The sequence below is a fragment of the Brassica napus genome, chromosome C1, assembly GCF_020379485.1.
Source record: "Brassica napus cultivar Da-Ae chromosome C1, Da-Ae, whole genome shotgun sequence".
Classification (NCBI taxonomy): Eukaryota; Viridiplantae; Streptophyta; class Magnoliopsida; order Brassicales; family Brassicaceae; genus Brassica; species Brassica napus.
In genome coordinates, this window is record NC_063444.1 from 37,542,849 (window position 1) to 37,553,983 (window position 11,135).

At 36.6% G+C, this 11,135-nt stretch overlaps 3 protein-coding genes and 1 pseudogene across 3 annotated transcripts; 2 read left to right on the top strand and 2 right to left on the bottom strand.

Annotated features, from left to right (window-relative positions):
* The first annotated feature begins 562 nt into the window (after positions 1-562).
* LOC106349958 lies at positions 563-3,002 on the top strand. Its single transcript, XM_013789916.2, has 5 exons — positions 563-609; positions 707-953; positions 1,066-1,800; positions 1,887-2,858; positions 2,973-3,002. The coding sequence occupies exons 1-5, from the start codon at positions 563-565 to the stop codon at positions 3,000-3,002; spliced, it is 2,031 nt and encodes a 676-aa protein (XP_013645370.2).
* Positions 3,003-4,213: 1,211 nt separating this feature from the next.
* On the top strand, positions 4,214-6,527 carry LOC106349957 (annotated as a pseudogene).
* An 873-nt stretch (positions 6,528-7,400) lies between these two features.
* On the bottom strand, positions 7,401-9,028 carry LOC125580204. Its single transcript, XM_048744399.1, has one exon. It carries the CDS (start codon positions 9,015-9,017, stop codon positions 7,692-7,694), a length of 1,326 nt encoding a protein of 441 aa, XP_048600356.1. The 5' UTR covers positions 9,018-9,028; the 3' UTR covers positions 7,401-7,691.
* A 628-nt stretch (positions 9,029-9,656) lies between these two features.
* On the bottom strand, positions 9,657-10,526 carry LOC125579982 (glutathione S-transferase T3-like). The gene has a single exon (XM_048743909.1). The coding sequence runs from the start codon at positions 10,524-10,526 to the stop codon at positions 9,657-9,659; it is 870 nt and encodes a 289-aa protein (XP_048599866.1).
* Positions 10,527-11,135: the final 609 nt, after the last annotated feature.

The window sequence follows — 11,135 nt, forward strand, 5'->3', positions numbered from 1 at the left end:
ATTCAATTTCATACATAATAAGTGTCATTTTCACTTTTTTTGTTGTTACAAAAAATATCACTTTACAATTTTAATGCAAATTATATTTACTTTCAGTTGAAAATTAATTAAAAACTACATTGATTTTATAAATAATTTTATTTATCTCAAATACTATTTGCCAAAGAGATATAATTAATAACAACTTACATATATTTCTGTTACTTTCTTAATCCGTGTGAAAAATGTAAAATTGACACTTATTTAAATTTTAATATTTGTAAATTCCTTGAGAATTCCAATATACAAATTTTATGCGTGTCTGCATGTATAAGATACATACACAAAATAAAAATTAATAAAAGAAGACAATAAAATGGGTTTTTGGCTTATTAAATCCTCAACTCTCTAATTTCAGTATATTTAATCTCTAACTTTTATTTAAGCATGATAAATATTAAACTCTTTTAAAGAATCCAATTAAATCCTGAAGTTTCTATTTTTTGGCTGAAAAGAGCTTATGTTAACCTAGATTACTACTTCGTCACGTCTCCGTTACGTCGTTCTTCACAGAAAACTCACTATGAATAACAAGAGACAAAAACTGGAGATTAGAAGGTCGACAAAAAGGTAAGCTTCGTTCTCAGCGTATTAATGTTACGATTCAATTCAATGAGTTGTGTTCTAAAACATTATTTGAATTTTTTTTAATGATATGTATCGGTAGTCTTTCCATGACGGGAGACATCGAAGGTTTAGGTTCTGAAACTCATGGTAGAAACAATGATGGTGAGAATGAAGAAGAGAATTGTGACATGGTTGAAGAAGGTGCATCACAACTAGAAGAATTGTTTGGAGATATTGCACAAGATGATGTAAGTGATGATGATAACAATGGTGTTTTATTGGAGGATGATATAATTCCTCATGTTTCTGATTCATCGGAGGATGAGTACGAAGACAATGAGGACATGGTACAATTTCATCCAAATTATATAAATCCAGATGAGCTTCTACATTTGGGAAAAACCTTCAATATATACTGCAGCAGATTTTAAGTATGCATTGGTTAAGTATTCTTTGAAGACAGAGTATGATGTGAAGCTGTATAAGTCAACGACTAAGAAGCTTGGAGCAATTTGTTCATCAAAAGAGTGTCCATGGAGGGTTTATTGTTCGTTTGAGAAGTCAAGAAACAAGCTGATGATTAAGGTTTATACAGCTGAACATGTTTGCAATAAATCAGGTTACTCAAAGATGTTAAAAGTTCCTGTAATTACCGAGCTGTTTGAGGAACCTCTTAGACTGAATCCAAAACTTTCACCAAAGGAGATGATGGAGTCTATAAAGGCAGACTACAATCTGAATGTTACACTGTTTCAGTGTGAACATGCAAAGAAAAAAGTGGTGGAACAAAGAAGGAAGATGCATGGAACACAATTTGGTAGACTCTGGGATTATGAGAAAGAAATCCTTGTATCAAATCCAGGGTCCACAATGGACATTGAGACACTTCCAGGTCCAACACAAGTAGAACACAAGTTTTACAGAGTTTATATATGCTTTGAAGCGCTCAGAGAAGCATGGAAACAGACATGCCGCCGAATAATTGGACTAGATGGTGCTTTTCTAAAGTGGGATATAAAAGGTGAGTTGTTGGCTGCGGTTGGAAGAGATGCAGATAATAGGATTTTCCCTATCGCATGGGCTATAGTTGACATTGAAAACAATGATAACTGGGAATGGTTCATCAAACATATCCAAACTGATTTGGATCTTGGACAAGGAGACAACATGACAATAATATCTGATAAGCAAAAGGTTTGTTGTGAAGATTATGAGTATATCTATCTAGTTTTAAAATTTATGTTTGTATTCTGATATTTTTCATGTTGAACTGATCTTAGGGTTTGGTAAATGCTGTGCATAATGAGCTTCCACAAGCTGAGCATCGAATGTGTGCTAGACATATCCTTGCAAAGTGGAGAAAAACTAACAAAGATAAAGAGTTGGAGCCTATGTTTTGGAAAATAGCACGAAGCTATACTATAGGAGACTTTGACGACAACCTTGAAGCATTAAAAACCTATAATTCAGGTGCGTATGATTCCCTACAACGCACTGCACCTACTACATGGTCTCGGGCTTTCTTTAGGGAAGATTCTTGTACTATTGACAACTCGAACAACTTGTCTGAATCTTTCAACAAAACCATTAGAGAAGCTCGACGAAAACCATTGCTTGAGATGTTAGAGGACATTAGAAGACAAACTATGGTACGTAACGCTAAACGGTCTACTGCTGGAAATAGATGGAAGGGGAAATTTACAAAAAAAGCACAAGCTGAGATTGAAAAGAGTCGAGCTGATTCAAAAGATTTAATTCTGTATCAAACCACAGGTGATGAATATGAAGTTGATGATCACGGGACTGGATATCGTGTCGACGTACATTTGAAAACGTGTGGTTGTCGAAAGTGGCAGCTGAAAGGGATCCCTTGTAATCATGCTATGTGTGTTATCATAGGGAAAAAACTAAACCTTGATGACTATGTATCAGAGTATTTTACTACTCATAAATGGCAGCAGACATATGCTCGGGGAATGAGAGTTGTACAAGGAATGAAGTTGTGGCCACGTTTAAACAGACTCCCTATTATACCACCAGACCCAAGACCAAAACGAGGAAGAAAAAAGAATAATAACCGACGTAAAGAACCTCACGAAGATACATCAAAAAAGGGAAGAATGACAGGTGATGGTAGGACAATGACATGTTCACATTGTAAGCAAGAGGGACACAACAAAACGACGTGTTCTAATCCTCCTATGGTGGCAAAAAAACGTCCTCGAGGTCGACCAAAAAAGAATCTACAACAGGTTCGTATATATGATTTAGCTATAAGTTATTTTATTTCTAGATTTGTTTATCTTAATTTATGTTCTTTTGATTATCTTTCTTATGGTTTATACATATAATATTTGTTCTTGCAGGCCGAAGAGATGTTGCAGAGATATGGATAGACTAATCAGAGAAATCTGATTAAAGTCTTTGTTTCTTTTTATTCTTTGAATGGTTGTGATGTTGTTTGGATTTTTTCACGATCTTGTTTGACCATGCTTAGAATTTTGTTCTTTTTGAATAATTTTGTTCTTCTTGATGTTGAACTTATGATATACTAGCTTTTAAGAACAGAGCCATCATCATCGTGACTCCATAAGAACCTTAGTTGTGTTGTCTCATCTTCTACAAGTTTTCACTTTATTCTCTGTTCTAAATTAATCTGCAACTCAACTGTGTTATCTCTTGTGTTACGTATTTAATATTAAGCAGAAAACAAAATAGATCTTCATTCTCCTTGGCTACTATTTCTTCCAGCAAACTAAACTAGTATTTTTCTTAGTTGACCAACAAAAGTTTAAATTAAACTTATATGCATATTCTATAGCTTAATCTAAAATTAAATTTGTTATCCCATCATTGTTCCCCAAATTTGATCAGTTGATTGTGGATTATGGATCGGTGTGAAAAGATTTTGGGTGGAACTTAAGGTTGGTGAAAAGGCGACAAGAAAACAGCGTTAGTGACGAGTCGTGGCTTATATTAACATAAGCTCTTTTCAGCCAAAAAATAGAAACTTCAGGATTTTGTTGGATTCTTTTAAAGAGTTTGATATTTATTATGGCTAAACAAAAGTTAGAGCTTAAATATGCCGAAATTAGAGAGTTAGGGATTTAATAAGAACAAGACTTAGGTTCACCCCCTAGGGTGAACCTTTAAATTCACCTCTCTTTCTATGACCAATCAAATTGCCATGTAGATAATTAATTAAAAAATATTAAACTTATTTAAAAATAACTAAAAAAACAGAATAATGCCAATTTTAATGCCGATGACGCCGTTACTTAAACCGTAAACCCTAAATTTTAAATTCTAAACCCTAAACCTTAAATCCTAAACCCAAACCCTAAACCCAAACCCTAAACCCTAAACCCTATACCCAAATCCTATACCCTAAACCCAAATTATATACCCTAAACTCAAATTGTATACCCTAAACCCAAACAATAAACCCTAATCCCAAACCATAAACCCTAAACCCAAACCATAAACCCAAATCTTAGACCCTAAACCCAAACCTTATAGCATCTAGGTTTAGGGTTTGGGTTTGGGTTTACGGTTTACGGTTTGGGTTTTAAGTCTAAGATTTAGGTTTAGGGTATACGGTTTGGGTTTAGGGTCTAGGATTTGGTTTAGGGTATAAGGTTTGGATTTAAGGTTTACTGTTTGGGTTTAGGGTCTAGGATTTGGGTTTAGAATATACAGTTTGGTTTTAGGGTTTAGGATTTGGGTTTAGAGTATAGAGTTTGGGTTTTAGAATTACGGTTTAGGGTTAAAAAATTAAGATTTCGGGTTTACGGTTTAGATGTCGGTGTCAGCGTTGTTAAAATTAACATTATTTTTTTTAGTTATTTTAAAATAAATTTAATATTTTTTAATTAATTATCTACGTGGCAATTTGATTGGTTCTAGAATGAGAGGTGAATTTAAAACTTCACCCTATGGGGTGAACCTAAGTTTTGTTCATTTAATAAGCCAAAAACCCCAATAAAATAGATCTAAAGTTGACATGAATCCCACAATTGCCAATCTATATATAAAGCCCTTTTGTCGGAGGTTACAAATTGTCGGAACCTAGAAACCAACTCAAAGTATCCCCTTTTAGTTGATATATATGGCTTGCCAAGATAATTACTCTGTTAAGCAAATCGCCGACTTGTACGACCAAATCTCGAAACTCGAAAGCTTAAAAGACTTTCGAAGGAAGTTGATGCCTTATTACCAGCTCATGACCTTGTGTGCCTACGGACACCAACATTGACGTTCAAAAGATGAGCCAAGAAGTCCAAGACATGAGAAGCTAGGCGGTGAAGCCATTGGATCGATATTCACTTCTCCACGACAAGCTTCTTGGACTTCCAACCTAAAACCAATTGAGAGTAAATAGAGTGGTCAAGTCTCTTATACGTTACTCAAGTCTCTTACATATTTTTAATGTGAAATCTTCTTTTCAACACACTCTCTCGATATAGTGGTGCGTATAACCATTAATCTCACAAAATCTGTCATATATCCTTTCGAGATAATGCTCTTTTTCTAGCTATCTCAAATAAATTAAGCATTCCTTGGGCCATCAATTCGTGGGATGATCGGACCACTTTTTGGACTGGATTAATGGATCAGGGTGTGGGCCCGCTATACCATGACAAGTTTTTTTGGCTTACAATCTAAAACCAATTGGCAGTAAGTGTACTGGTCCAAGTCCATTATATGTTACTCACGTCTCTTACATATTTTCAAAGTGGGATCTTCTCTCCAACACCCTCCTTCGAGATAATAGTGCATATAACCATTAATCTCGTATAATCCATCATACCCATCCGAGATAATGCTATTTTTTCTAGATATCTCAAAGAAATTAAGCCTCCCTTAGGCCATCAATTTGTGGTATGATCAGACCATTTTCCGGGCCGGATAATGGGTCAGGGTGTAGACCCGCTCTAATACCATGAAAAATTCATTGGACTTCCAACTTAAAACTAATTGGCGGTAAGTGGAAGGGCCTAGATCCCTTATATATTACTCAAATCCTTTACATATTTCTAATGTGGGATCTTCTCTGCAACACTCCACCATCTTGGGGTCTCTCGAAGACAACCCACTTGACCACATAGATATCTTCCATACCTACCCAATCCATGTCAATGTAAGCAAGCTCGAGTTTAGTCTACTCACGAAACATACAACCCATCCTCCGACCAATATCGCTTTCGTGGGCTTCGGTCCGATGCCCCTCTCGTCCATCACCTTGGCTAAGTTTCATCTCCCCAACACGGGCTTTTACAACTTCGATATCGACCCTCCAGCCAATGCTCTTGCATCCCATCTTGTCTCGCGTGACCCCGACCTCTCTCGACGCCTGATCTTCCACACCACGGATTTACTCAACATAACTACGGAGGTTCTACGTGAGTATGACGTTGTATTGTTGGCTGAGCTTGTTGGATTAGACAAAGAGGCAAAGGTTAAAGCAATTGAATATTTAGAAAAACACATGGCTCCAGAAGCACTTCTCATGCTACGGAGTGGTCATGGACTTAGAGCTTTCATATATATCACATGGTTGATCCTTGTGATTTAAAGGCTTCGAGGTCTTGACCATTTATCACCCAACGACCAGTGAAGTTATTAACTCGGTGGTGATTGCACGCAAGCTCGGTGGTCAGGCTAGTGAAAAACAATGAATTAAGTGTGTTGTGTGTAAGCTGTATTTATTTTGTTGTTTCATTTTATGTGTGTTTGGTTTTCATATATTAACAATGTGTGATTAAGAAATAAACACGAGCCATGTATATAAATTCATCTTGTATTCTTTATATACTAAAGCATAAGTCATTCAACTAATCACATTTTTCCATATAATTTATATTTTCTAATTTAAAAATAAAAACAGAATGCATAATTCTTTTCTAGAAGACAGTTTTGTTTGTTAACTGATTCTAATTATATACAAAAAAAAATCCTAATATTCAACCCACTACATCATGATCTCCCGATTTGAAACTGTAAATCTTTCTCTATGAGATCTCTACATGCATTCAATGTAGTTTCTTAATTTCTTTGTAATTGTTCCATTAACTCTTTCAATGAAAGTGATGAATTTCGATTTCGAACAAGACAGATGGATCACTTCCACTGTCATGTCTACACAGTGCCGGCCCTGGATGGAAGCGGGCCAAGCACTTGCTTCCGGCCGCTAAATATTAAGTATTATTTCGGCCGAGTTTTGTAAAAATTCTCTTCAGCCAATTTGGTTATTGTACACATGTTTGCTTAAAGAAGTCAAGAGTTCGAATCTTACTCTCTCTCCGTTACAAGTCTTTTACAGTTAATAGGCCAATTAATTTTTTTTTTGCTTCCAGCCCCCATATATCTAGGACCGGCTCTGTGTCTACAAATCTCTATCTATGTCGACCTCTGGTCAAGAATTGGCACAACAACATTCTTTGAAAAGAATAATTACAGTGAATAAGAGAAAACAAAAACCCAATGCAAAGTTGGCAGAAGAAGGTTAAATTACAGGTTAGTGAGACTAAACTATGCCCAAACTCTTCAAATACTCAAATAATAATTTGTGTCATGGTGATTTTTTCATGAAGTCTTTTGTCTCCGATCTAACCTACTTATAATTTGCTTTATTTTCTTTTGCAATTTTTTTTTTCTATTTCCCTGAACCTTCTTTTCGGAAATTCACAAAATCTTTTGTCGAAAAAAATATTAGCTTGAAGATGCCTATTGGTTGTGGAAAGTAAGAAGTTCACTTTAAAACAGAAGAATGGAAAAAAAAAAATGTGGGGATAACTAGAAGATAAAAAAATATGCCTCATGAAACTCTAGTGATAGACGACTCTCATGTCCAATCTCAGAGCAGGATTATTGCAAAACCCCATATAAGGGGGTTTTCTTAATTTTTAATGCATTTTATTAGGAAAAGTGTATTAAGAGACCAAGGACAGAAACCCATAAATTTAATAGGTCCATTGCAAAGGTTCTTAATTAAGGGTTCTTGAAAAAAAATTATTAAACTTATTTTTTTTATTAATTAAAACATACTAAAATAAACGATAATACTTTAAAAGAAGCATCTGAGTTCAGTTATTGTCGTCTTCACGTCCAAATTTAAGCCATACATGTTCAACCAAATCATCTTTTAGTTGTTGATGCATCTGTCTATCACGAATTCTAGTTCGAACATTCATCATATTGGCGATATTTGTTGGGATATCTGTAGAATACATGAGATCCACATGTGAACTTCCGTTGTCTTCTCCTTGTTGGAACTCAGAAACATTAAATAGAGAGTATCCATCCCGTTCGTCTTCTACTATCATATTATGGAGTATGATACATGCTCGCATAATCCTCCCAATTTTGATTTTATCCCAAAAAAGTGATGGGTTTTTAACGATGGCAAAGCGAGATTGCAAGACTCCAAAAGCACGCTCGACATCTTTTCGGACAGCTTCTTGATGTTGAGCAAATAAAACTGCTTTCGGCCCTTGTGGCAATGGAATAGATTGGATAAAAGTTGCCCATTTCGGATAAATACCATCGGTGAGATAGTAAGCCAGATGATACTCTCTTCCATTGACATAGTAAGTGACTGCCGGAGCATGACCCTTTACTATGTCATCAAAAACAGGTGAGCGATCAAGAACATTGATATCGTTTAAGGTACCTGGTGGTCCAAAAAATGCGTGCCATATCCAGAGATCGTATGAAGCAACCGCCTCTAAAACTATTGTTGGTTTTCCCGAGCCACGAGAATATTGCCCTTTCCAAGCAGTGGGACAATTCTTCCACTCCCAATGCATACAATCGATGCTGCCTATCATACCGGGAAATCCACGATACTCTCCAATATAAAGTAGACGTTGTAGATCAGCCAGTGTTGGTCTTCGTAGGTACTCATCGCCGAATAAATTTATTATTCCTTCCACAAAATGTTCCAAACATTTACGAGTCGTGGTTTCACCGAGACGTAGGTATTCATCGACCGTATCAGCCGCAATACCATATGCCAAGACACGAATAGCTGCTGTACACTTTTGGAGTGAAGAGAGACCAAGCCTTCCAAGAGCATCTTTTTTTTGGCGAAAGTATGGAACTTCATTGGAGAGTCGATCAACAATGCGCATGAACAAAGGCTTGTTCATTCTAAACCGTCGTCGGAAAAAATTTTCAGGATACGTCGGAGTTTCACTGAAATAATCATTCCATAGACGTACATGACCTTCTTCTCGGTTTCTTTCGATAAAGGCTCGTTTTTTTCTTTTTTTCCTTGCGTCTTCTTCATCACCATGAATCATTAAATTTTTGAAAGTTTGATCGAAAATTTGATCGAACTGTTGATCAAATGCATCATCAAACATTTGATCAAATTCTTCATCTACATTGTTATGGGAAGAAGAATCCATATTTGGTGATTATAGGGTGGTTAAAGAAAGTGGTGATGGCTTTGTGTAAAGAGAGTGGAGATGTAAAGAAAGTGGAGATGGCTTTGTTAGAAGTTGAACTCGCTTGAGATTAAAGAGAGTGGAGATGTTGTTGGAAGTAGAAGCAGGTTGAGATTTAAAAGAGTGGAGATGGCTTTGATGCTGTAACAAGTCGCTTGTGTTTGGTTTTAAAGACACATGCATATAAACAAAACAAGTAGCCCGTGACACAAACACAATCATACAACTAGAAGACACAAACACAATCATACAAAACACCAGTCCGTGACTCCAAAAAGACACTACACATGCCATTACAAGACACCAGTCCGTGACTTCTACAAGACACTACACATGACACTAGAAGACACCACACAACACTACACAATTGCTTCAGTCTGTGACTTCTCTAGTTGAAACCGAGACTTGACTTCACTTCAAACTTCACTTTCTCACCTGCATTAGGACAACAAAATTTTAAACGTAAGAACACCACAAAACATAATAACAACACCATTAAATTTAACATCACAGAACATGAGAACCACAAAAGCATTTTAACATCACCCAACATTTTCACACTGAAACTTACCGCATAACTGAAACGACACTTACACTTAACTAATTAGACATCAACTCAGTTATGAGTTTCAGCTTCAGCGCTTCCTCAAACTCTAGAAGCGGTTCTTGTTTTTCATATAGTTTCTCCAGTAGCTTCATCTTGGACATCCTTTCCTTTATCTCCAAATCTTGCTTCCTGATCGTCCACATCGTCTGATACTTAGCAACGTCCTTGCCATCAACCACTGCCTTCTTCCCAATGGCTTTTGATGCCTTAACACCAGGGGGACGGCTGGTTCTTCCATCATCAGTTTCAATTGCTTGAGAGCTCTCTGACTGTGAAGCGTCGCCAACCTTCCTCTTCTTCGAACATCCATCAGTTTTGGCAGTAGATAGCTCAGACCACTTCTGGTCTGAGCGCAATTCCTTCCATGCATGCTCTAAGGTGAACTTCTTTTTGTGGTTGGCAAAGAAGATTTCGTGGGCAAGTTTGAGAACATCATTCTCATTTTGCCCACTACTTCTCTCCCTGGTAGCAGCCTCAAACGCTCCACAAAACTTGCTCACCATGTCATTGATCTTGAGCCATCTTTGCTTGCACTGAGACGACTCTCTCTTTTCACATCCAACAAGCTTAGGACTGGCGTTGAAGTAAGTTGCAATTCTTTTCCAGAATGCAACTGACCTCTGCTCATTCCCAACAACGGGATCCTTACTCGTGTTCAGCCACGAGCTGATGAGCACGACGTCCTCTGTTGGACTCCAACTCCTTCTTTCTTTAGGCTGTGCAGGACTGCTCTCTTCGAAGTTGCATCCTTCAGTAGCTTGTGTCCCGAATACTGGAGGAGCAGAGGATTCAAAACCAGAACTATCTTGTTGACTTTGAAGAAGATCAACAAAATTTAAATTCTTATATAGATTGGGATCCATATCTGAATTTGTCTAAAGGAAGAGAAGAACAGAAGAAGAGAATAATCCACGGTTGAAGATTAAAATAAAAAGAAGAGAAGAAGCCGTAGTTGATAGATGGAAGAGAAGAAGAGAAGAAGCCGTAGTTGATAGATGGAAGAGAAGAAGAGAAGAAGGAGTTGTTTATAGAAGATAGAAAGTTTAACTTACAACCAATTCGAGTTGACATTCACCTAACTCATTAATCAGACTTAAACATCTTTCTATCTACCCATTAATCACACCTCAGACAACCAGCCAGATTCACAATGAATATATTGCAAAGAAACGAGATTCACAATCAATATATTGCAGACATTAATCAGTTTCTATCTAACCATTAATCACACCTAACCACAGCTTTTTTTTCAAACTAACAATCAATTTACGAGAGCAAATATTATTGTTTTACCTGTACACCAATTGTAGACCTCTGCATTGACGAACCTTCAGGTATCTTCGTATAGCTTCATTCGTTCATCTAAAGAAACAAAGAAAAAGAGACAGAACAAAAAGAATCAGTGATGATCGATCTTTAAATTACCAGATAAATTTCTCAAGTCACACAACCAACATAAGAGACCTAATCAA

What these genes read in the sequence shown, in the direction of transcription:
- LOC125579982 (XM_048743909.1), bottom strand. Translation starts at nt 10,526, where the DNA reads ATGGATCCCAATCTATATAAGAATTTAAATTTTGTTGATCTTCTTCAA.
- LOC125580204 (XM_048744399.1), bottom strand. Translation starts at nt 9,017, where the DNA reads ATGGATTCTTCTTCCCATAACAATGTAGATGAAGAATTTGATCAAATG.
- LOC106349958 (XM_013789916.2), top strand. Translation starts at nt 563, where the DNA reads ATGAATAACAAGAGACAAAAACTGGAGATTAGAAGGTCGACAAAAAG. An exon ending in ATTAGAAGGTCGACAAAAAG is followed by an intron (nt 610 to 706) that starts GTAAGCTTCGTT and finishes ATGTATCGGTAG; the next exon opens with TCTTTCCATGACGGGAGACA. An exon ending in CAAAAAAGAATCTACAACAG is followed by an intron (nt 2,859 to 2,972) that starts GTTCGTATATAT and finishes TTGTTCTTGCAG; the next exon opens with GCCGAAGAGATGTTGCAGAG.